The 27,686-nt window shown below is 34.4% G+C and overlaps 2 protein-coding genes across 2 annotated transcripts in view; both read left to right on the top strand.

Annotated features, from left to right (window-relative positions):
- Positions 1-4,005: 4,005 nt before the first annotated feature.
- Positions 4,006-20,623, top strand: LOC132740082 (plexin-A4-like; the record flags this gene model as incomplete). Its single annotated transcript, XM_060727942.1, has 4 exons — positions 4,006-4,147; positions 16,788-16,908; positions 17,706-17,844; positions 20,499-20,623. Coding segments are annotated over 4 exons (512 nt in total), but the record flags the coding sequence as incomplete, so codon positions are not given.
- Positions 20,624-24,825: 4,202 nt separating this feature from the next.
- Positions 24,826-27,686, top strand: part of LOC132740080 (plexin-B3-like) — a gene marked incomplete at its 3' end in the record, with an annotated part of 57,193 nt that continues 54,332 nt past the window's right edge. The window contains 3 exon segments of the mRNA XM_060727941.1: positions 24,826-24,962; positions 25,619-25,705; positions 26,112-26,214. Coding sequence (XP_060583924.1) covers positions 24,870-24,962; positions 25,619-25,705; positions 26,112-26,214 — 283 coding nt within the window.

Consider the following 27,686-nt stretch of genomic DNA (forward strand, 5'->3'; position numbering starts at 1 on the left):
TTTTTAAAGAAACCTTAAGAGCTAGAGCTTAGATATTTGGCATGAAAAACGTCTTCTAGTGAATGTCTACCAAGTTTGTTCAAATAAAAGCCCTGGGGTCAAAATTGACCCCACCCCAGGGGGTCATAGATTTTCCCTATATGCATATAGTAAAAACTTAAAAAATCTTCTTTTAAAGAACCCAAAGAGCTAGAGCTAAGATATTTAGCATGGAACATCTTCTAATGAGTGTCTACCAAGTTTGTTCAAATAAAAGCCCTGGGGTCAAAATTGGCCCGCCCCAAAAACTTAAAAAATCTTCTTTAAAAGAACTCAAAGAGCTAGAGCTAAGATATTTAGCATGAAACATGTTCTAATGGGTATCTACCAAGTATGTTCAAATAAAAGCCCTGGGGTCAAAACTGGCCCCGCCCGGGGGGGTCATTGATTTTCCTTATATGTGTATAGCAAAAACTTAAAAATCTTCTTTGAAAAAACCCAAATAGCTAGAGTTTAGATATTAAGCATGAAACGTCTTTAAGTAAATATCTACAAAGTTTGTTCAAATAAAAGCCCGGGGGTCAAAACTGGCCCTGCCCCAGGGGTGTCATTGTTTTTAACTATATGTGTATAGTAAAAACTTTAAAAATCTTCTTTTAAAAAACCCAATGAGCTAGAACTTAGATGTTTAGCATGAAACATCTTCTTATGGGTGTCTAGCAAGTCTGTTCAAATAAACAAATAAAAGCCCTTGGGTAAAAAATTGGCCTGGGGGTGGGGGGGGGCCTATATACAGGTGAGCGACCTCAGGGCCATCATGGCCCTCTTGTTTATTTCTTGGTGTATTGTCTTCATACTTGGCCACAACAACCCTTGGGACAAGACCTTTCAGTAGACCACACTAACCTTGACCTTCATCCATAAATGACCTTGACCTTCAAGGTTAAAAGTCCAATTTTTACTTGTTCATGCTGTTATTGGCTGTAACTTTGTTATTTTTGAATGGATTGTCTTCAAACTTGAACATAATAATCTTTAAGGATATCCCTTAAAAATAACCAGCCAGACCTTGACCTTCACTCATAAATGACCTTGACTTTGAAGGTCAAATTATTGAAATTTTCATTTTTTTGGCTTTTATTGGCTGTAACTTTGTTATTTTTGAATGGATTGTCTTGAAACTTGAACATAATAATCTTCAAAGATTACTGTTAAAAATATACCGAAAGATCTTGACCTTCACTCATTAATGACATTGTCTTTGAAGATCAAATTATTGAAATTTTCATTGTTTTGGCGGTAACTGACTGTAACTTTGCTATTATTGAAGGGATCAACTTCATATTATAAGAGAACATTCTTAAGGACCAGACCTTGTTGTTTATCAAACCCAAATTTGCTTGGGCTCTTTAATGACCTTGACCTTGAAGGTTAAATTACTGAATTTTCTCAGATTTGTGCATTAAATGACCATAATTATATATTTATTGGTGTGTGTGTGTGTGTGTGTGTGTGTGTGTGTGTGTGTGTGTCTATATATATATATATATATTTACAACAACAACAACTAGAATTGCGTCATTGTTTCTATTTATAGAATTGCGTCATTGTTTCTATTTATAGAATTGGGTCATTGTTTCTATTTATAGAATTGTGTCATTCTTTCTATTTATATAAATTGCATCATTCTTTCTCTTTTTAGAAATTGCGTCATTGTTTCTATTTTTAGAAATTGCGTCATTGTTGCTATTTTTAGAAATTGCGTCATTGTTTCTATTTTTAGAAATTGTGTCATTGTTTCTATTTTTTTAGAAATTGCTGCTATTTTTAGAAATTGCGTCATTTTTTCTATTTTTAGAAATTGCGTCATTTTTTGCTATTTTTAGAAATTTGCTTCATTTTTTCTATTTTTAGAAATTGCGTCATTTTTTCTATTTTTAGAAATTGCGTCATTTTTTCTATTTTTAGAAATTGCGTCATTGTTGCTATTTTTAGAAATTGCGTCATTGTTTCTATTTTTAGAAATTGCATCATTGTTGCTATTTTTAGAAATTGCGTCATTGTTGCTATTTTTAGAAATTGCGTCATTGTAGCTATTTTTAGAAATTGCGTCATTTTTTCTATTTTTAGAAATTGCGTCATTGTTGCTATTTTTAGAAATTGCGTCATTGTTGCTATTTTTTGAAATTGCGTCATGTTGCTATTTTTAGAAATTGCGTCATGTTGCTATTTTAAGAAATTGCGTAATGTTGCTATTTTTAGAAATTTGCTTAATGTTTCTATTCATATATATATACAAAATATATAAACAAAACTTATGTGACAAGACAGACCAACTAAATTTATAAAAAGGAAACATTAAGATATGTTCAAACCTTTCTATGTTTGCGTTTAGAAAAAGTAAAAAGTCGAGCGTTGCCCCCGCCCGGCGGTGGCTCTTGTTATATAGGTATCATCAATAGAAATGATAGAGCCATGCAAATAAAATGTCACTGTTGAGTCACACACTTACAATGATCGATGAAAAAGTTACCTACTGGACACAAAATATACCCTGTAGCAGATCATACCTTGTTCCCTGCGGTCTGAAGACCGCAGGGTATTGGTACGCGTTTAACTTTTGAGGCATGGAGGAGCACGTGACCTGTTTTCGGTACATGGAGGATCATGTGATCTGTAAATCGTACATGATTGGTTAATTGACCTTTTCGAAAACCTAGCTAAATAACGTTTGCCGGTACGTTACGGATTTACCTCTAGGGAATTAGTCCAAATTACACCTAATTAACAACAAAAAACTATTACGTGATATTTCTAATTTTCTATAATTATTTTACCGTTTAAGGTGGAAAAACTTGAATGATGTGTTTGAAAATTATCAATGTTTCTTTATAACTATCTCAAATTTTACAAACAATAAATTGTTTATACTGAAAATCTACAAAATTAAAATATTCGTAGTGGCATCTGCCATACTAAATAGAGATATTTTCTGCGTAAACTTGTGTGTTTACTTTACTTTTTTTGCTCTGAATTATTCATAAAATGGTATTTTATCATTTTCTTAAAAAGAAATAATTGTTTTATGTTCGACCTTCTCCGGTCTCAGGTCTTTAACGGTCACCAGTTTCCAAAGACCTTCTTCTATATTGATTGATTATTGTCAACTATATTCCTGATACAAACGTTTATTTATTCCCCAACTATGTTGAAAATAGTTAAATGAAATATCTTTATATCATTAAAAATGATCCCCGCAGGAAACCATTTTACTTGTATTGTTTTTGAATTTGTCACATTTTGTGGCTTTGAAAGAGTGATAACTAGATAAGTATACAAATGTATTTCTGTTGATAACTAGATAAGTATACAAATGTATTTCTGTTGACACATACACAGGTGTTATTTGATTATATTTCTTCAATGAATTTATTACTTGCATGTGCAGGTATAGCATTGATCAAGATTTTGCACTGAAAGTCCAGATCCATACCTCAATCTTTTGAAATAGCACAATTGTGTGCTTCATGTAAAACTTCACTTAGACAGGGTATGTTAGTAACACTGTTACAGTGTTAATTTAGAAGAACCTTTAAACAATAAATACCTTCTTAAACAGCTCTACAAATTTTGATGTAGCATGACTTGAACATTACTTGGGTGGCTTTATGCAGATATAGCTGAAGTCGTTTTGGTCGCCGCAAAAAATTGCAGTCCGAGCTAAAAAAGAAATAAGCTTGCCTGCTAGTGCCAAGTTGAACCATTTCTAAATCAACATCTAGTGATCAGCATGGCAGAGTTTATTTAAACTTGTGATCTTTTTACAATATAAGATTAGAAAATATTATTTTTGTCAAACATTGATTATGGTATGCATTATAAGATGAATAACTAAGAAAAATGACACCTTCCTGATAAAGTGGATGGATTTTATGAAACTTGACAATAATAATTGGTTGTTTTGGGCTTTTTAGTGAGGAATAGTTTCATGAAGATGTGCAAACTAGGCTCATGATGGCCCTTCAGTTATTTGTTTCACTTATTTACTGAGCATTTTGTACTTGCAGGTGCATTTGTATTCCAGTACAAATTGTTCAGAGTTTAAAACATGCAAAGAGACTATCAAAGGAAGAAACCCTCTATGTGGATGGTGTTTCTTTGGAAAAAAGTAAGTTTTTATATGCCTGTCTGTTAGCAATTTGGTTTCCGAACATAACTTAAGTTCTATTTGGCCCACAATATTCAAACTACATAGAATGATTGTCCATATTGGGTAAAAGACCCCTATTGATTTTGGGGTCACAGTGTCAAAGGTCAAGGTCACAATTTCCTTGAAACTGAAAACAGTTTCCGGAGCATAACTTAAGTTCCATTTAGCCCACAATATTCAAACTTCATAGGATGATTGTCCATATTGGGTGGAAGACCCCTATTGATTTTGGGGTCACAAGGTCAAGGTCACTATTACCTTAAAACTGAAAATATTTAGTAGAAGACTCCTATTAATTTTTAGTCACAAGGTCAAAGGTCAAGGTCATTATTACCTTAAAACTGAAAACAGTTTTCCCTCAATAACTTAAGTATTAATCAACCTACAGCTGTAAAATTTTAAAGAGGGGAACATCCATGTCCAATACATGACCCCTATTGATTTTAGGGTCATAAGATCAAAGGTCAGGTTCACAATGACCTTAACACTGAAAATTGTGCCTTCTGGAGCATTATACAAGTTCCATTTGGCTTTAATAGGATGGTTGCCTATATATGATAAAAGATCCATATCTTTATTGGGGTCACAAAGTTAAAGGTCAATATCAAATGACCTTAATATTGTTATAATGGTAATATAGCTGTCAAACTTCATAGGATGATCACTTATTTTGAGTACATTAATTATATGCCCTAAAAAATTTGCTTATTATGCCCCCTTCAAAGAAGGGGGTTTATTGCTTTGCATTTGTCTGTCCGTCGGTCCGGAGACCAAATTGTTTCCGAGTGATAACTAAAGAACGCTTTGGCCTAGGAACTTCAAACTTAGTATGATGATTGTTCTTGATGATTGTTTATGACCAGCAGATGACTCCTATTGATTTTGGGGTCAAAGGTCAATATCACAATTACCTTGTAGGTAAAAACGGTTTCTGATCAATAACTAAAGAACACCTGGGCCTAGGAACTTCAAACTTGGTTTGATGATTGTTCATGACCAGCAGATGACCCCTATTGATTTTGGGGTCAAGGGGTCAAAGGTCAAGGTCACATTGACCTTGTAGGTAAAAACGGTTTCCGATCAATAACTAAAGAACGCTTAGGCCTAGGAACTTCAAACTTGGTTTGATGATTGTTCATGACCAGCAGATGACCCCTATTGATTTTGGGGTCAAGGGGTCAAAGGTCAAGGTCACATTGACCTTGTAGGTAAAAACGGTTTCTGATCAATAACTAAAGAACGCTAAGGCCTAGGAACTTCAAACTTGGTTTGATGATTGTTCATGACTAGCAGATGGCCCCTATTGATTTTGGGGTCAAGGGGTCAAAGATCAAGGTCACATTGACCTTGTATATAAAAACAGTTTCCGATCAATAACAAAAGAATGCTTAGGCCTAGAAACTTCAAACTTGGTATGATGATTGTTCATGACCAGCAGATGACCCCTATTGATTTTGGGGTCAAGGGGTCAAAGGTGAAGGTCACATTTACCTTGTATATAGAAACACTTTCTGATCAATATCCAAACTCATGGGCCCCTTTACCTTCAAACTTCACAGGTGCATTGATCTTGGCCAGTAGATAACCCCTATTGATTTAAGGGTCAAAGGTCAATATCATATTGACCTTGTATGTAAAGACTGTTTCTGACCAATAACTCAACAACTCAAGTTGCCTTGGTTGATATTTTTTTATTAAACTAAAAATCTTTTTTGTGTACACATGTCAAGGTTTTATGTAATATACTGTAAAATCATTATTATTCGTCGGGCACGAATTTTCGTGGTTTTCGTGGGTAGGTCAATCCACGAATTTAAGATCCGAGGAAATTTTACAAATATTTCTTGCCATGTCTCTATTCTATATATTACAAACATGCATTGGGGCTTTTCCTCCGATTTTTGTGTAATGAATGCCCAGAGGCAAGGATTAAATTTACTGACAAGCGCTGTGTGATACATAAAGATATGTGCATGTGGTAAGTAAAATGCGCTGCGATTAAGTGTAAGATTACTTAGGTTATTTGGGGCGTCTGGCCGAGTGGTTAAGATCGTTGACTTCAAACCACTTGCCCCTCACTGCTGTGGGTTCGATTCCCACAGGGACTTTGGATTCTTTTATGTGAGGAAGCTATCCAGCTAGCTTACGGAACGTCAGTGGTTCTACTCAGGTGCCCGTTCATGCCTGAAAAAATGCACGGAGGGGCACCTGAGGTTTTCCTCCACCAGTAAAGCTGGAATGTCGCCAAATGACCTATACTGTGTTGGTGTGACGTAAAACCCAAATCAAACAAACAAACAAACTTAGGTTATTTCTTTATTTTTTTTTTACAAGAAATTGAAAATCCACGAATTTAAGAACCCACGAAAATGCCAATTTTGATAAAACCACGAAATTTCATGCCCATGAATATAAGTGAATTTGCAGTATATATATATGTGAAGGTTTTTCAGCTATAAAGGAGAGTTGCTTTTTATGCCCCCACAATGTGGGAGCATATAGCGTTGCACTTGTCCGTCCGTCCGTCCGTCCGTCCGTCAGTCCGTCCGTCCGTCCGTCCGTCCGTCCCGAAATCTTGTGAACGCAACTCCTCTTAAACTGGATGGCAGATTTTGCTTAAACTTACAGGGATGAACAGCCTTAATGTGTAGATGGTAGTAAAGGAAGGAATTTTCGCTGCAACCAAATTTAACAGAATTATGGCCCTTTGTTGATTTTTTCACTATATACTATGTAGAAATTTTGTGAACTTAACTCCTCTTAAACCGGATGGCAGATTTTGCTTAAACTTACAGGGATGAACAACCTTATTGTGTAGATGGTAGTAAAGGAAGGAATTTTTGCTGCAACCAAATTTAACAGAATTATGGCCCTTTGTTGATTTTTTCACTATATACTACAGAGCAACAGATAAGCTTTTAAAGTGAATTGGGTATTACTCCATCATTTCCTTTGGAATTGGGTATTTGCTCCATTTAATTGGGTATTCCAAAACTCAATACCCTATGATTTCAAGATCAATTGGGTATTCAATTATGAAGATATGAATTTTATGGTTTCAATATCAATAAAATTTAAACTTTTTTAAAAAGAAAATAGGATTAACAATTTACTAGAACTTGTAACAATTGTTTTATATTTTATATAAAATGCTCATGTTATATTTCATAATATTTTAACAAGTTTTGTTTTCTGACTGATTTTTGATTATTTACGACTGTTTTGTTTTAAATCATTTTCCCTTTTGTATGACGCCATAATGCTTTCAAAGCGTCTATAGATACAGCTGGGACCTACTTATTGACGGTCTCCGCAAAATCAACTGTCTCTGCCGGTCTGTAAAGACCGTCTGCCTGAGTAGACAAATCGACAGTCTCATGTTTAGCTCACCTTGCACAAAGTGCAGGTGAGCTTTTAGGATGGCCAACTAAATGGCGTTCGTCCACATTTGATTTTATTCGGACGACATCTTCTACAATACCACTGGGCCAATATTAATGAAACTTGGCAGGAATACTCATTGTATGAAGCTCTATCAAGATTGTTCAAAGAATGCCATTCCATGGTAAACTCTGGTTGCTATGGCAACTAAAAGAAAAAACTTAAAAGTTCTTATACTTCAAAATGGAAAGGGCTAGAGCTTAGATATTTCTCACAAGGCATAAGCTTGTTAGTTCCTACAAAGTATATTCAAATTATGGTCTAAGGCTGAAAATTGGTCTCTATTTTGGGAGTTAAAGAGTTTTTTTATTGCAAGGTTATATAGACTTTCTTTGTAGGGATAAATTGAGACAGTGTATCTTGTATTATTTGTCTCAACAGACATTGTTATGAAGATTTTTCTTTTAAAGCATAAGAAGGATGAAAAGTTTGTTGAATGTGAATGTTAATTCAAAACAGAGTCGATCAGATTAGCACAAATTTGAGAGCTACAGTGAAGTTGATTTCCCCATTTAATAATGGATTTTTCCATAAATTTCGTAATATCATCAGAAAGGAAGACTGTGTCATTTCCGAAATAAATTGCAAGGTATTTTGGTTCTTGACATTGACTTGCACATTTTATTTGTAAGATATTGCACAAAGAAACGAAAGTGAACAAAAAGTGTTGTATTTTTTTCACAAAAAAATAGCTTATTAAGATAACAGTTTAAGTTACAGTGCGGATATTACTTAAATGCTTCCTTCCGGTTTGCGGAAAAAATCATATATTTTTGTGTACACCGGTCTTACTGAATCTGCTGAACGATTTATGACATAATATTTTATTCTGATTATAAACATACAATTCAAATCATTAAATAATAGATATCAATCAGTCCTGAGTCTTAGAAAACATCTGTATCAATCTGACCTATAAACTAAACTAATTGGATTACGGGAATTAGGACAAAATGGCGACCTTGAACAAGGAAATTGAGAAATTTTGTAACATAAACTCGTATTTCAAAACAAAGAAGTGAAGATGAATACAATTATCGGTGTGCTTCGTTGAAACAGGTATTTTGTTAACTATTTGTGAAGTATTAAGGGATGACATTTAGTATTTATGTAAATATCACCTCCCGTGATATGATTTCTAAAATTATACAATGTTTTCGGCGATCTCCAAGGTCATTTTTCTGAATGACGCAAATCCGATGAGAAATCGGGAAGGGTGTGTGTGCATGCCTCACTAATTAGCGTGCGTAAATTGCTTGATAGTTCTTGATATATATTTTAAAATAAATTTGTCCATCTCAGACCCGTTTGTATACGAATCAAAAACAATGGAAAAGAGTCAACTCAGCCCTATACCAACTCGGCATGGGTCAACTCGGCCCACTTTACAAAAATATATAGACCTATAAGGTATTTACTTTGCTTTGCATGTTGCTAAGGTAAATGAATAATAAGAAATATCTTATTATTATTATATAATTATACATTGTACCTCTGCTGAAATAAAGTATATTTAGAAAAAAAAAGTTATTTGTCTTGCAGATTCGATAAAATTAAATATAGACACAGGCACGATTATCGAACCTGGGAAGAAAAAAATATGACCAGATTGATAAAATAACTTCATATTTTTTCTTCCCAGGTCCGATACTTGTGCCTGTGAATATAGATATAATAAAAATGTGTTTCCTTAGATGCTTTTTGTTTGTAAAGTAATTTTCAAAAAAATATGAAACAAAAACGTGTTTACTTAATAGCATAAGCTTCTAATTAATTGCAGGTGGTCACTAATCAAATTTGAATGAATAAGTCAATCATAATTATCACCTAATTAATCGGTTTATTTAACATACACATTGATTGATAATAATAGCCCGTGACAATAGGAGTCCTTTGATGTCCTTTACCCATTTTTAAAAGTGGGCCAAGTTGACCCGTGCCGAGTTGGAATAGGGCCGAGCTGACTCGGGGGCCGAGTATGTTTTAGGGATGAGTTGACCCGGATTCAAAAACAATTACAATACGGAGATTGCCGATGAAAAATTGAGCTAGAATATACAAGATCAGATTTGATTGGTCGTCATTTTTTACACCAGCCAATGAAATCGTTTGTTGCATAGTCATTTGATGTCAAAATACATGTACAAATACAATGACAACAACGGTGAAGTTTGGTCTGAAAAAGGGTGCAAAAAAACAAATGGAGGTGGGAGTGGTTAGCAGAAAAGGACTCTAAATGTGAAAAATGGGATGCTTGGTTGAAGAAACCAAATGCAATGGGCTTTTGTGAAGTCTGTTCCAAAACGATCAACTAGACAAATCGAACAGAAAAAGGTGCTTCTTAATCACGATGAGCTGAAGATGAGGACCACTAAAAGAATCTTAGGCCAAGTAAGATCATTTCTCTTTGTAGTTTAGCCACTATCTAGAGTAAGTAACGAAAAGAGGTTTAGTTGTGCATTGTGTAGTTAATAAACAATTCACATTACCCCACCCCCTCTTTTTCTTCTGTCTTCCCCCAACTTTCATGTGGTCTGGGCAAGGGTTGGGGGTTGAATTAAAAAATGGCTTGTGCAGGGGAACCTATGCCCACATTTTTAATAGGTCTGGAGATTTTTTCCAGCTTAATATTAATTTTAAGGATTAGAACTAAGGCCCCACGATTACACGTTTAAACGGATTCGTTTCGATTTTCATTCATAATTGTTTTACGATTTTGTTTACTGTTTAATCGAAATGACCATATTGTCTTATAAAATTTCTTAATCATTGCCTGTAATCATGGATTTTATCAATTCTAGTGGTTTATTCCAAAGTAAAAAAAAAACGGAAAATGGGTGTTTACAACCCTCCACACAGCATTACCGTGCAAAAATTGCTCGTGACATTATACATTTTTGGTAAAAAATTGGGTTACAATACAAAAAATGTGTGCTGACTCAATCGTGATGAGCCTTGCACATTCTTTATTTGTACATGTATTAAAAATAGAAAGAAAGACATCATTTGGCGACTCAAGTACATGGTGTGTATAGTACATAGAGGTACCACCGTTTAAACGGTATCGTTTCGGTTCTTAGCAGTCGTGTAAACGTTTACAAAAAATTGTAAACGTGGGAGCCTTAATTAGAACAGGATTTTCTTTATCTATGTTTTTTTTAGTTTGATTATTTCCTTGTTTCCAAACTAAATTGACAATTTATGAGTGTGATATTTTATTTGATATGTTTCATACATCTTTTATTTGAAAATTGTCTTTTTCATGTACTGCCAGGCTCATCAAAAGCTGTGGACAAAAAGATTGAAAGTATGCAAGACCGCATTGCCAAACAAAGAGCAATCACAACTGCCTTTCTTAGTGAACATTGACTGCCATTTTCCATAGCAGGCGATCTCTAACATCTTGCCAAACGTTTAGCTGAAGACAAGCCTGCTCTTGAAAAAACTACTCTTTCTCCAACCAGTGCAATGTACATAACAACACATGGTGTAGCCAAATCTGTTAAGGATGGAGTGAAGTCAAAAGTGAGAGATAAGTTAATATCTTTGAATATGGATGAGGCAACTAACAAAAAAACAATAACAAAGTAATCTTTCAGTACTTTGATGATGAAACTAGTCAAGTAGTAATGGATCATTTAGGATTGAAAATTCAAAATGTTTCCACATCTGAAGAAATTGTCAAGTCAGTTGAAAGTGTGCTACATTAACAAGTGGAAGACAATGGAAAAGGATTAAATTTAAGATATGAAATTGAAAGTAAAAGAATGAACATAATTTGTTATGTGGAATGTGTATATATTGCTTAAATAGTATTGCTCAGTGAATTTGTGTAAATTTTAACATATCAGATAAATTACATCTGAAGATAAATAAAGCACTTGAGTATGTATCTGAGCCTTTTTTGAACTTTTAAATTCACTAAATTGCAAAAGCTTCCAAGGGCCTCCAGCCCCCTGAACCCCTAGCCAGGGCGTTGCCCTGGACCCACTGGGGGCCCTTGCGGCCCCCTGACCCCCAACTTTTTCTTTCAGAATTTAAGTTTCTGTAAACTTTTACCCCTGCATGTACACATGTGTTTATCACCTCAATAAATGTAAGTGAAAATGGAACAATAATTATGGTAATTATCCATGGTGCTAGAAATACTTAATTATCTTTATCATGTTAACTAAGCAAGAAGCTTATAATTGCCTAACCTTACAATAGTTATCAATTTAAACTTGAAAATCTACTCTAAATGACTTCCCAAACAGTAATTTCTGAAAACATGATGATTCGTGTAGAAAAATAACACAAGAAAAAACTGATTTGACTCATGAAAATTTTTGGCCAAACAGTCTGCCACATGAAATTCTGACCTTCCTGAGATCCCTGCTGTTTGTTTTACATGATTTTATTTTATGATTAAAACCTGTGTATAGAGCCACTCATGTGAACAGGAAGAAGTTTTTGTAGAAAGGGATGTCCAAATATGATAAACCATAGATGCTTGGGGTTAGATCCTGTCCCCAACATGATACCCCTGAGTAAACACCTTTATCAAAAATTATTTCAATATCTAAACACTAATGGGATATCTGGTACAACTATAATACTGGTTATATGCAAAAAAAAATACTGTTTACCATCATGTATTGAGACTTAATTCCGGGCACGCAGGCAAATTGGTTGGGCCATTTTTGGTAACATTTTTCTCAGCAACTACTCTAGAGAACCTCATAATATTTAGTATACAGCATTAACACATTGTCCCATACTATGGGATTCGATTTCAGGTCTGTCACTCATCCACTTCATGTTAACTGACTTAATTAAATTCATAATAATGGTCAATGGTAGGAATTTTTCCTAACGATTTTCTCAGCAACTACTTATCACAGCCTTTTGATATTTGGTATGCAGCATCAACATGTAGTCACATACAATGGGATATGATTTCAGGTATGTGGCTCATCCACTTCCCGTTTGATGACTTAGTTGAATTTTTGGCATTAATTGTAAATGGAAGGAAATTTCCGTAACAGTTTTCTCAGCGACTACATAACACAGCCTCTTGATATTTGGTAATGTGACTGCATTAATATGTGGTCCCAAGTTCAGGTCTATCGCTTATCCACTTCCTGTTTACCGACTTAGTAAAATGTTCGACATTACTGGTCAATGGTAGTACATTTTTGTAACATTACAGCCTCATGAGTCATGTTATTTGGTATACAAATTCAACCCGCCCATTTTTGTCTTTGACCCATTTTTATTGAAGTATTATCCAAATTTGTATTTCGCCTTGTTAATTATGATGTCATTGTTAAAATTTTCATGATGTAAACACACTACAGGGAGTGTATTTTTTAGCAACCTATACTTTAAAGAAAAGAAAAAAGAGGTATTTCTATACACTTGATTGCATTCCTCTTGCTCAAAAACACTAACTAAATAACATTAAAGTATTTTATAAACATGTTGCTTGTTTTAAATAAGAAAAATCCAGTTAAGATCTATTCCTTAAGGTGAGCGATATAGGGCCATCATGGCCCTCTTGTTTATTGATAAGGCTAAGTCGATCTTTGGAGACCGGGAACCGTCGAAGACCGGAGACCGTTGATTAGTTAGCATTAATTCGGGAATATTCGGATAGCATGCATATCGATATAATTTGTCCAAAACTACGAGCATACGACAGATTAATTTTGCGGTGATGAATATGACAATACGCACAGGTTTTTAAGACAATTGCGTTTTTTGCAATTGATTTTCACTATATGTACATATAGTAAAAACTTAAAATACCTTCTTGTAAAGACCCAAAAGGCCTAGAGCTTAGATATTTTGCATAAGGCATTGTCTGGTAGACCTCTACCAAGATTGTTCAAATTATAGCCCAAGGGTCAAAATCAACCTGCCCCGGGGGTCATTGATTTTCACTATATGTACATATTGTAAAAACTTAAAATACCTTCTTGTAAAGACCCAAGAGGCCTAGAGCTTAGATATTTTGCATAAGGCATTGTCTGGCAGACCCTTACCAAGATTGTTCAAATTATAGCCCTGGGGTCAAAATCGGCCCAGCCCCAGGGGTCATTGATTTTCACTATATGTACATATAGTAAAAACTTAAAATACCTTCTTGTAAAGACCCAAAAGGCCTAGAGCTTTAGATATTTTGCATAAGGCATTGTCTGGTAGACCTCTACCAAGATTGTTCAAATTATAGCCCAAGGGTCAAAATCAGCCTGCCCCGGGGGTCATTGATTTTCACTATATGTACATATAGTAAAAACTTAAAATACCTTCTTGTAAAGACCCAAAAGGCCTAGAGCTTAGATATTTTGCATAATGCATTGTCTGGTAGACCTCTACCCAGATTGTTCAAATTATAGCCCTGGGGTCAAAATCGGCCCCACCCGGGGGGGGGGACCATTGGTTTTCCTTTTATGTATATAGTAAAAACTTATAGTAAAAACTTTAAAAAAAAGTTCTTCTAGCAATTGACAAATGCTTGAGGTTAGATATTTTGCAATATTTTGAACCATCAGCACAGATTAAGATGTAAAGTGAACTTTGATATCAGCTGACCTAGATTTTGACAAAGTGTCTTACTGTGTTGTCCTTTTGATGTAGTCATGAAATTTAGGCTGTGTGAAATGTGACCTTCACCATCAAATTCACTAGACTCAAGTGCATTGATATATTCCTACTCTGATCTTTTATTGAGTTAACAACAGATTTAACCACTAATCTGATAATAAGAATAAGATAGGTCAGGGATCTATGCTTTATGACAATCTTCAAAATTGTATAGAAACAAAAAAATCTTTAAAAACTTTAATTAAACCCAACGCAAAAAAAGAAATAAATAACAAGTGACGGAAAGTGACATGCGCGGTTTATGTGCGCAGTGACTACTCCCGGAAACGTCTTTAAACTTCCAGGGATTAACAACCTTAATGTGTAGATGGTAGTGAAGGAAGGAATTTTTGCTGCGACCAAATTTAACAGAATTATGGCCCTTTGTTGATTTTTAGTTTTCAACTTGTGGCACATGTAGTCCAAAAAATATTTGACCTAGAGTCATAAGATTGACAGAACAGTGGCGTGTGGGGGCATCCGTGTCCTATATGGACACATTTCTAGTTTAGGAATATAATGCTCTGCCAAGCGGTGCTCTTGTTTAATTATATTAAACCCTTGTAGGAAAAAAGCACTGATTAATTATGTTTTTGAAATTGAAACATTTCTTCTCACCACTGTTGTTTCGATTTTGCAAGAGATATTTGTTGCTTTCAAGTAAGGAAGCTAACCAAGCCAAGTTCAGAATTCAGATTGGAAAAGTAAGAAGATTTACTTCCACTTTTTTGACAAAGCATGTCATAATGTTTGAATGCAATAGTTGTGTATTTTTTATGCTCCCCGAAAAATTTCGGGGGAGCATATAGTCGGCGCCTTGTCCGTCTGTCCGTCCGTCCGTTGTCTTGTCCGGAGCATAACTTGAAAACCCATGGAGATAATTTGTTGAAACTTCATACACTGGAAGAGGGCATTGAGGGGGAGTGCAGTGTCAAAGAACCATAACTCTATTTTGCCCGGTTTTTGAATTATCTCCCCTTATAGAAAAATCTTGTCCGGGGCATAACTCTAAAACTATAAGAGATATCAACATGAAACTTTGTAGGTGAATAGATCTCAATGGGTAGATGTGCAGTGCATAAGAACAATAACTCTTTTTGTCCTAATTTTGGAGTTATTGCCCTTTGTTAATTTTAACACTTTGAACTTTGTCTGGAACATAACTCTAAAACTATAAGAGATATCAAGATGAAACATTGTAGGTAGATAGATCTCATTGAGTAGAGGTGCAGTGCAAAAGAACCATAACTCTGTTAAGCCTCATTTTTGAATTATCTCCCCTTATAGAAAAATCTTGTCCGGGGCATAACTCTAAAACTATAAGAGATATCAACATGAAACTTTGTAGGTGAATAGATCTTAATGGGTAGATGTGCAGTGCATAAGAACAATAACTCTTTTTGTCCTAATTTTGGAGTTATTGCCCTTTGTTAATTTTAACACTTTGAACTTTGTCCGGAACATAACTCTAAAACTATAAGAGATATCAAGATGAATTATTGTAGGTAGATAGATCTCATTGAGTAGAGGTGCAGTGCAAAAGAACCATAACTCTGTTAAGCCTCATTTTTTAATAATCTCCCCTTTTTGAAAAATCTTGTCCAGGACATAGCTGTAAAACTATAAGAGATATCAACATGAAACTTTGTAGGTAGATATATCTCAATGGGTAGATGTGCAGTGCACAAGAATCATAACTCTGCCTTGCCTAATTCTGGAGTTATTGCCCTTTGTTTATTTTTACTTTTTGAAGTTGTCCGGGACATAACTCGGAAATCATAAGAGATATCATCAAGAAACTTTGTAGGTTGATAGATCACATTGATTAGAAGTGCAGTGCAAAGAACAGTAACTCTGCCTTGCTTTATTTTGGACTTTAAACTTTTTCCATGGACATAACTCTAAAACTTCATGAGGTGTACTTTCCTGTGTCCAAAACCTATTCGGGGAGCATCACCCGGCTCAAACCGGGCTCTTGTTTTAACAAGGTTAAAGGAACTCCACGGAGGTCGTCCAAGAGCCTAAAACAAAACATTTTGATTTCTTACAAAGATCAGCTGGGGCACTTAAAACAGAAATATAACCAAAGATAGTTCAGAAATAAATTGAAAATTTTATTTTGGTGATATTCTTAGCAAGATTTGAGTGAAAAATGTTTCAGAAATAGAATGATTATTGTGGAAAAACGGATTGAGTAAATGATCTAAAATTTTGCTCACAAGTTATTGATCTAGACCTATATCAAACTGAACATAAATCTCAAAATTGTTTCCAGTCCCATCATGTCAAAAAACCTCAGTGGAGTCCCTTTAATAAATTGTGAAGGCAATATTGTTGATTAAACATACTGCCATGAGACATAAATCTGTAATAGGGACAAAAACAGTATAATTCCCAGAAAATATCAAATAATTCTTCATGTACTTTGTAATATGGGCAACTGTATACATGTACTAAAGTAAATAAAAGAAAGATATAGTGAAAAAAGCCATGTATTTCTGTATTTATTTTGAATCTTGATCTATTTCAGAGCAACAAGAAAGTCTAAATGTACAGGGTCTAATGATCCAAACAATTGGCTCTCATCATTAGGTGAATGTGTTAAGCTTAGAGTTGAACCGGCGGGGACAAAAGTGAATACAGAAATAAGTGTAAGTGATACTGATGCTTAATGTACATTACTTGCATTTTTTGTTCTTTTTTTTTCTTGTCTGTTGGAAGAGTAGTGTGGCTATCCTACTAAATTGGATACGCAATCGGCCCAGTCATAACCTTTGATTAAAGTTTTATGTGCAATATCACAACCATTAAGAATAATGTTATTGTGGATTGAATGGTACGGTGCTTCAGCAAATGTTTTCAGTATTTTTAATTGGTATTAGTGTGACAGATTTTAATTTTTTTTTTTTTTTTTTTTTTTTTTTTGCAAAATCAATTTGTCAAAAATGATAAAAACTATGTTTATCTAGGGCACTGTTGTTATGTAAGTGAAATGAAATATACATTTTTCATTAATTCCTTTAAGATATAATATCAAGCCATAACATTAGTAAAGCATGCTCTGTCATACTGACAGCTCTTTTTATAGTATCTTTCATTTCACTGGAATGTATTCTGTATAAACTAAATGTGCAGTTTGTTTCCTAAAAAAAAGATTTGTAATTGAATACAAGATAAATCAGAATATAAGGAAGATTATTGACCGCTGAATTCGTAGTATGGCCCCTGATTGAAAGTCATGTTGGAGATACTCATTACATGTATTTATTGTGAGCTCATTTGTGAGAGCTTACCAAAGGCTGAGGTTGATTATGCTTCAATAATGGATTGAAAATAATGCTTATTTAGATATTTTAGCCATTCTTTTACCAGTTAAAGCAAGAAAATTGCCATTTTGATGACTGTTAAAAAAAAGAAGATAATTCCCAATATATTATGTATCTTTCAGATAACAGTGACTGCTTCAGATAACATTCCAAAGAACAGAACTGGTGATACATATGATTGTGTTTTCCTTGGGAGTTCATTTATGAAAAGTACTAGAGCAAGAAGAAATGGAAATGTGTTTACCTGCAGAACACCAAATGGTATATTTTATACTTGTTTGATCAAAGAGTCTGTGTGTGTGTTTTCTATGCTTAATGAGGGTCCATCCGTCCTTTTAGGCCACCTGAGAGGCACAGACGCCCCGGACATGTCACACACTTCATGTCCTTTTAAAAGGTTATTTTCATGCTAAAAGGTGAACCCATATATATTTTGAATTCCAGTAATTCACTTGAAGGATGCATAAATGGGTTGCAAGTCGAATTTTTTATGATGTTCGGCTTTGGGAAATTGGAAAAGGCAATTTTCCCAATTTGTTAAAGAGATCAAAATCGAGCCAACCAAGGTTTTAAAAATAGGACCTGGGCCCCGTTTTAATCGGGAACATGATAATTACAACTATGTTTTTTTTAATCATTTTTTTGGGATACGTGGCCCGAAGTGGTTAAGGTGTTTTCTTTAAAACCCCGTGCACCTCAAACCCTTTGTGGGTATGTATCCCGACAGGGACTTTGGATTCTTTCATGTGAAGAAGCTATCCAGCTAGCTTACGGAACGTCAGTGGTTCTACTCAGGTGCCCATTCATGCCTGAAATAATGCACGGAAGGGCACCTGATCTCTTCCTCCACCAGCTAAGCTGGAATGTCAGCATATGACATATACTTTGTCGGTGTGACGTAAAACCGAAAAAAAAAAAAAACAAACATCAGTTTGTCAAATTTGTCATTTCTTTTAAATATTAGGAATTATTATTCCATTGTGTCCAAATGAGTATTTAACGGTGCACTGTGGTAATCTATGTTCATGCATATTGTAAATGGTTGAGTATGATTGGGCAATCATTTTCCAAACTTGTTGAACAATGTTCAAAATATATATTTATATGTTTATTATGGGATCAATTTTAATTTAAACAATGAATTGATAAATCAGCATCTATTTGTAGTCATTTACTCTATCAATAGATAACACTGTAAAAATTCACTTTACATGCACCACGGCTGTATTCAAAGCCGTCCAGGTAAATGTCATTTATTTATTGATTTTTACACAATTCACTAATTTCACAAGTTATTTCCTTTTTATTGTTACTAAAGACAGCAAATAAACAAAATTCTCATAACAAAAAAATCTTTTTACCCCCCAAACCCCTAATTTTTTTTATTTTAAAAAATCTTAAATTTCCTTTAACAAAAATCAAGAAAGGGGGTTAAAAAAATATGTTTGCCCGGGTGTTATTTTTAAAAAAATGTAGACCCCCAACGTTTTTTGCATTTTTGGGGTTTTTTTCCCCAAAAGATGTAATTTTTTAACCCCAAAAGCCCAAGGGACCCGGGGAGATCCATGGGGGGGAGTTGATTGAAAGGCACCTCCCGGGAGGGACCGGAGTAAAAATTATTTAAATTGGGATTTTGCCAGGAGGGCAATGAGTTCAAGGGAAAGGCAAAGGAACTTTTTTTTAGGTTCTGTTCCAAAGAAAAAAAAGTTAACTTTTTTATTTTGAAAAGCAAGGAAGGAAATTTAAAACTATTTATGCAGTAGGGGAAAAAATAAGGTGTTGTTTGCCAAAAAAAAAAATATTTTTTAATCTTCCAACAACGCATGACTGACTGGATAACATTATGCAACTCAAATTGGTACCTACACATGTATTTCCATCCCCAAATGGCATATTTTAAAAGCTTGGTCTGATCAGAAAGCGACTAAAGATGCCGGTCTAAATAGCAGTGGTCAGAAGTTATGCTCTTATGATTATGTTGGCCAGGAAATATTGCACTTATGGCTTGCGCTAGAAATAATGCCCTTATTGCTTGTGCCAGAAATAATTTGCAACTTTTTGGCTTGTGCCAGAATAATGCCCTTATTTGCTTCGTTGCCAGACAATAATGCCCTTATTGCTTGTGCCAGAAAAATAATGCACTTTGTGGCTTGTGCCATAAGAAATAATGCCCTTTTTGGCTTTTGGGCCTGAAGAATAACACACTTTTGGCTTTGTGCCAGTAAAAATTAAAAATGCCTTTTGGGCTTGTGCCAGAATTTGATTTAATAAGGGCTCACACTTTTGACTTGTGCCAGAAATATGGCTTGTGCCAGAAATAATGCCCTTATGGCTTGTGCCAGAAATAATGCCATTATGGCAGAAATAATTCCCTTATGGCTTGTGCTAGAAATAATGCACTTTTGGCTTGTGCCAGAAATTATTCCCTTATGAATTGTGCCAGAAATAATGCCTTTATGGCTTGTGCCAGAAATAATTCCCTTATGGCTTGTGCTAGAAATAATGCACTTTTAGCTTGTGCCAGAAATAATGCCTTTATGGCTTGTGTTAGAAATAATGCACTTTTGGCTTGTGCCAGAAATAATGCCCTTATGGCTTCTGCTAGAAATAATGCACTTTATGACTTGTGCCAGAAATAATGCCTTTTTGGCTTCTGCTAGAAAAATTGCCCTTATGGCTTGTGCCAGAAATGATGCACTAGTTTTAACATGTCAAAAACTTATCTAATAGACATCTCTAGACATTTACTCCACCAGTAACACACTCTATGGACAATATCTGTGTAAAATGAAACAAGATGTATACTTTAGTGCTTGTTAATGAACCAAACTTTGAGTTTCTGCTAAAATCTTGAAGTAAAATTGAATTTTTGTAAATTTTAAGGAAAGGAGATTATTAAGAGTTATTATTTTCAGTGAGTAGCCATGATATAAATGCAAAGTTGGAAATAAGGGTAACACCTTCAAATGTAAAGCTTGCAGAGACAGATTTTCTATTCTATCAGTGCAACACCTTCAAAACGTAAGTATAGGGTGACATTCCTTGACATGATTGTATTTTAGATAAATTTGTAAATATATATATGGTGCCTATATTTCATTACATTTTATGATCTTAGTGAGACAAAAAATATATACAAAAGTCAGTCCAGATTTTTTTTTTTTTTTTTTTTAAACTTTTTTAAGCTCAACCTGAGTTGGCTTAGTAAAAGGTTAAATATTTTTTTCATTTTGGTGTCTGGCTTCCCCTCCAACATTTTATTTGTTTTCCCCGGCAAGTGGTTTAATTTTTTTGCCTCAATTGGGGGCCCCTGGAAACTTTAGGGAATTTTTTGTAAATTTTTTAAAGTAAAAACCCAATGTTTTTAACCCAAACAGATTAAATTTTTTTTGGCCAATTTTTAAAGGGAAAAAAAAAGGTTTTTTGGGTTTTCCTTTGAAATATTTTTAAAAAATTTCCCAAAAAGAAAATAAAAAGGACTATAATTTTGTAAAAAGTTTTAATTTTCCCCGCACAAAATCCAGTTTACCCCCAGTAGACTTTACCTAATTTTAAAGAAGATATTTAAACATTGGTTAAATTCCTAGGGGGGTTCCCCCAACAGAATTTTTTTGTAACAAAAGGGGTTTTTTCTGTGAATGGCCCCGATTTTTTTTTATTAAATAAAATTTTTAAAAAAAATTTAAACAGATGGCATTGAGGTGACGTTCTTTTCATTTTTTTTTCTTTTTTAGGGTTTAAAATTTAAATTTAAAGAAATTAAAGAAAACTAAATTTTGTCGCCCCGGCCCCTTCCCGGGGGGTCGTGGTCCTGGCGTCGGCGTCTTTTATTGGTTAAAAATTTTTTTTAAAAAGGGAAATTTTTTCCATTATTGCTTGAGATATTTTAAAAATTTTAAACTTTTTAAAAACTTTTTTTATAAAATGTTTAAAAATTCCCTTGACAAGTAAAGTTTTTCTGGGCCAAAAATATTTTACAAATTTTTCCCTTTTTTCCCCCTTTTTTTTAAAAATTTTTGAAATTTTTGGGTTAAAAAGTTTTTTTTGTAAAGGGAAATATCTCTTTTAATTTTTCTTTAGGTAAATTAGATAAAAATTTACCCAAAAATTTTTCTTATTTATTTGGGATGGGTCATTATTGTATGTCACCCCGGGCCCAAAAATTTTATTTAAATTCTTCTTGGGGGTTTTGGCTTTATTTTATCTCCCCTTTTCAAAATTAAAGGTTTTCTTGGTTTTAAAGTTTAAAAAATGCAAAAATTTTTCATTAGCCCAAAAACCCAAATTAAAAAAATATTCAATTTAAAAAATTTTTTCATTGCCCTTTTGAATCATTTTAAATTGTTGGTCACTGACCAAAAATCCATAATTTTAAACTTTTCATTTTGGCTGATTTTTCTTTCCCTTTTTCCCAATTTTCAAAATTTATGGAAAATTTTGCTTTTCTTAAGCTGTTATCTTTTCCCTAAAAACGAAAAAGTTTGTGTTTTTTTGGGACAATTTTCATGCATTCATTTTTAAATAAAACAGTGAATTTTTCTTTTATAAAACATTTTTAATAACAAGGGTTTGGGAACCCTTTTTTGTCAATTTTAAAAGTATTTTTAAGGTAACTACAATTTTTTATACTCCAAAAAAAAAAACCCCTTTTGACAAATTTTCGAATAGTTTAGGCCCAAAACTGTCCTTTAACGTTTCTTAATTTTTAAAATCATTTTCTTCCCAAAAAAAATAATTGCAATGGGTTATCAAATGGGTTTTTTTTTCCGAGTTAAAAAAATGGGGTCAGGGATGGGGAAGGGGGCCCAAATTTTAAAAATGGAGTTTAACAAACAAAAAATGTGTGGGGGTCAGACCCGAATGGTGGGGAAAAGCACAAAAAGTAAAGCTTGTTGTGTTTGTTATTGGGTATGTTTTTAAGGGGGCTTTTATTGTTCTGCATGCTCATTACTGGTCGGGAACCATCAACCGGACACTTTTTTAACATTTTCCGTACAGATTTCATTACTTTTAATCTAGAGACCTAAAAATTTGACACAGTTCAGCTAGGTTCTTCTAACTAACAAACTAGTTATACCCCCGCACAACAAAGTTGTAAGGGGGGTATACTGGAATCAGCTTGTCCGTCCGTCCGGCCGGCCGTCGGTTTTTTCTTGTCCGCCCAATAACTTAAGATTCCTTTGACCCTTAGTCTTCATATTTGGCATGGAGGTTAGTCATGATTAGTAGATGACCCCTATTGATTTTGAGGTCACTAGGTCAAAGGTCACAGGGGCCTTGACTTCAAAAAGCTTGTCCGCCCAATAACGTAAGATTCTTTTGACCTACAGTCGTCATATTTGGCATGGAGGTTAGTCATGATAAGTAGATGACCCGTATTGATTTTGAGGTCACTAGGTCAAAGGTCAAGGTCACAGGGGCCTTGACTTCAAATAGCTTGTCCGCCCAATAACTTAAGATTCCTTTGACCCACAGTCTTCATATTTTTCATGGAGGTAAGTCATGATTAGTAGATGACCCCTATTGATTTTGAGGTCACCAGGTCAAAGGTCGAGGTCACAGGGGCCTTGACTTCAAAAAGCTTGTCTGCCCAATAACTTAAGATTCCTTTGACCCACAGTCTTCATATTTGGCATGGAGGCAAGTCATGATTAGTAGATGACCCCTATTGACTTTGAGGTCACCAGGTCAAAGGTCAAGGTCACAGGGGCCTTGACTTCAAAAAGCTTGTCTGCCAAATAAATTAAGATTCCTTTGACCCACAGTCTTCATATTTGGCATGGAGGCTAGTCATGATAAGTAGATGACCCCTATTGACTTTGAGGTCACCAGGTCAAAGGTCAAGGTCACAGGGGCCTTGACTTCAAAAAGCTTGTCCGCCCAATAACTTAAGATTCCTTTGACCCACAGTCTTCATATTTGGCATGGAGGTTAGTCATGATTAGTAGATGACCCCAATTGATTTTGAGGTCACCAGGTCAAAGGTCAAGGTCACGGACTTTGACTTCAAAAAGTTTGTCTGCCCAATAACTTTAGATTCCTTTGACCCACAGTTTTCATATTTGGCATGGATGTTGATCGTGATTAGTAGATGACCCCTTTTGATTTTGAGGTCACTGGATCAAAGGTCAAGGTCATAGGGACTTTGACTTCAAAAAGTTTGTCCACCCATTTACTTAAGACCCTTTGACCCACAGTCTTTTTATTTGTCATGGATGTTGATCATGACTATAAGGTGACCCCTATTGATTTTGAGGTCACTGGGTCAAAAGTCAAGGTCACAGGGACCTTGACAAAAAAAAAGCTTTTCTTCTTAATTGCTAAAGAATGTCCTGTCCGCATTGTATTGATGTTGACATTTTCACATTTGAAGCATGTAGAATACATAACTTAGCAATGCACTGGCTTAGTAACCTCAGATTTGGCAGGGAGGTTGTCCTTGAGCTCTAAATGGCCACTGTTGATTCTGACAAAGTGATATGCGGGGGTATTCACGCCATGATAGTGGCAGTTCTAGTTTATTTCTGAGTGTATTGAAACTTATATCTAAGGCTCGACATTAGGAGGGTATCAAAATTACCTAAATTGTCTACACTACAGTACAATGTGTCCGGACAGATATGTACATGATGTGATTTAATTCAATTAAAAGCATGAACCAGGTCTAGGTTAAAGGCAATTATCACACTTAGAGGTCATTGTAAAATGCTTAATCTGAGCGAAACTTATTCATTCATTGGGGAATTTGAATGTAACTTGACAAAAACGTTCACCATTTTGAGACTAAGTATTGCACACATAATCCAGATCCTTGCTACCAAGGTCAAGGTCACAGAGAGAGGTCAAAAGAATAATTATAACAGAAGAATGTGTACAAAACCATTTAATCATTATTTATTGATGGATTGTAATACAAATGACAAGTATCATGACTACAATAGTGACACATGTAATTAAGGGTAATATTTTCAAGGCCAGGGTCTAGAGCTTATAAAATAACCAGATATTGTATTGTCCTGAAATTGCCCAGAGTATATCCTATATGCATTTCTATAATGCCCACATCTTTGTCAGAAAATTTTGTGGTGGGCGTATTTTGCAACTGTTGCCCTTGTATTTTTTTTTTAGAAAACATGATCCTTGTGTTAAAACTTTTGACCCTGCCCTAAGGTTAACTTGAGTTCACATTGACTCATTTAATAATTATAAAAGTTGCAGAGACCTTCTTTTCGGAATAACAAGTCATAAGGTTTGATTTATTACAGGGAGAAGTAGGTCAGTGCCCAATGTTGGAGGACAATTCGGATTTACATTACATTCCAACTGATGTAGAAAGTGCTGTAACAATTAGAGGCTCGAACCTTCCAAATGCATCATCAGTATGTATATAATTTATTTGTTTCTTTTCAAAGCATAGTTGATACTTACTTGGAAACTTAAATAAATATAAAGTAAGATTAAACAAAAAAAATTGAAACAGAAAAACCAACAATCTAGTTATTTGTAAAGATATGTAGGAAAACCAACAATCTAGTTATTTGTAAAGTTATGTAGGAAAACCAACAATCTAGTTATTTGTAAAGTTATGTAGGTGGGGTAATTCTAATTCTAAAAAAATGATTCTGAGAAGAGCATTATATATCAGGACCTGGTTGATATCATGGTTTGAAACAAGTTGGACCCCAACTTGAGCATAATTATGGGGTGCCAGTGTATGTTTGACAATAAAAGAGAATAGAGGGTTGTCTTCCTGTGGAGCCAAGTTCTTGGTTAAGGTTTTTTGTTCTTAATATTTCATTAACTACTGGAAGTAAGTTATTAAACTGTTATGTGACAAGGTGTAACAAGCAGTATCATATTACTGATATGTCTAACTCTATATAATATGTTACATTGAATACTACTGAGTGACTTCTTGTCATCAATATGTGAAGGTATGACAGACAAATTCCCCTGCCACTTCTCACTGCTTCATACATGTATTTGACTTTAAAGTTTGTAAGAACTAAATGATTTCTTTTTTTACTTCTTTAAGTTTTGGTGTTACATTAAAGAAAATAGTGAGTATGAACAACCAGCAAGTAAAGAGGGGGACAGTATTACTTGTTCCTTAACAGTCAAAGTGAGTATATTTTGGTTCGTTGTGATAAATAATTACTTGTGTCAAGCTCATGTTTTCATCCTTGAAGCAATGTTTTCAAAAGTCAAATTTTATAATGTTGAATGCCTCCATTTTGACATCCGAAAATAAAATAGGTAATGTATGTATATCTATTGAACACAGATATAACATTATGTTTTAAAAGGGACTTTACTGAGACATTTTTTACATGACGGGAATGGAAATATTTTGTTGTTGAGATTTATGAAGGAAGGGGCATCTGAGGTTTTCCTCCACCAGTAAAGCTGAAAAGTCTCCATATGACCATTACATTGTTAGTGTGATTTAAATCCAACAGACAAATAGCACTGAGAGCATCCTGCACATGGAAAGTCCTTGTAATTTGTTTTATTTTATCATTTTATAGCTTAAAAATTCCACAGCTCACAAGGAAAAAGTAAGAGTTGTTGTAAAGTATGGGCAGTCTAAAGATAGCAGGAAAATTCTGGATGATGACCATAACCTTACTGGTAACTGGATTTATAGTACTAGAAATAATTTTCTCTCTTTATTTATTTTTTTATTGAAAATACTCATGATTATCTTTCATTCATTCATTTGTTTGTTCATAAGTTTGTCTGTCTATCATTAAATTCATGTTTTCATTCATTCATTCATTCACTCATTTATTCATTCATGTAATCATTCATTCACTCATTTATTCATTCATGTAATCATTAATTCACTCATGTATTCATTCATTCATGTAATCATTCATTTTCTCATATATTCATTCATTCATGTAATCATTCATTCATTCATTCATGTATTTATTCATTCATTTATTCATGTATTTATTCAGTCATTCTTTCACATTCATTCACAGAAGTCATTCCCGTCTTACAAAGTAGTTGAGATAGAGGTATTTTTGCTACAATCATGACTGGTTTGTATAACAGGGGCTTCAACTGCTGATTGATTCCTATTACATATTAGCTCACCAGAGCCGAAGGCTCAGGGTGAGCTATTAGTATCAAAGGGGGATGCTCCGGCGTCCGTCGTCATGTGTCAACAATCGTCTTCTTCTCTGAAACTACTAAGCAGATTTACTTCAAATTTGGTCTGTAGCATCCTTGTGACAGTCACACTTGAATTTGCTCATGTCATTCCAATTGGCCCCTTTTAGGGGTCAGCAGAGCTAAAAATAGAAAAACCTTTAAACATCTTCTTCTACAGAACTAATTGATGGATGATCACCAAACTTTGTCTGTAGCATTCTTGGGTAGTCTTTTATCAAGTTTGCTCATATTAATTTGATTGGCCCCTTTTAGGGGTCTCTGGGGCTAAAAATAGAAAAACCTTTAAACATCTTCATCTACAGAACTAATTGATGGATGATCATCAAACTTTGTCTGTAGCATTCTTGGGTAGTCTTTTATCAAGTTTGCTCATATGAATTTGATTGGCCCCTTTTAGGGGCCGCTAAAGCTAAAAATAGAAATACCGTTTAATGTCTATTTCTAGAGAACTTATTGATGGATGAACACCAAACTTTGTCTGTAGCATTCTTAGGTAGTCTTTTATCAAGTTTGCTCATATAAATTTGATTGGCCCCTTTTAGGGGTCTCTGGGGCTAAAAATAGAAAAACCTTTAAACATCTTCTTCTACAGAACTAATTGATGGATGATCATCAAACTTTGTCTGTAGCATTCTTGGGTAGTCTTTTATCAAGTTTGCTCATATGAATTTGATTGGCCCCTTTTAGGGGCCGCTAAAGCTAAAAATAGAAATACCGTTTAATGTCTATTTCTAGAGAACTTATTGATGGATGAACACCAAACTTTGTCTGTAGCATTCTTAGGTAGTCTTTTATCAAGTTTGCTCATATAAATTTGATTGGCCCCTTTTAGGGGTCTCTAGGGCTAAAAATAGAAAAACGTTTAAATGTCTTTTCCTACAGAACTAATTGATAGATGATCACCAAACTTTGTCTGTAGCATT

Source organism: Ruditapes philippinarum, unplaced genomic scaffold (assembly GCF_026571515.1).
Source record: "Ruditapes philippinarum isolate M1 unplaced genomic scaffold, ASM2657151v2 ctg3029_1_1_1_1, whole genome shotgun sequence".
In the NCBI taxonomy this organism is placed as follows: Eukaryota; Metazoa; Mollusca; class Bivalvia; order Venerida; family Veneridae; genus Ruditapes; species Ruditapes philippinarum.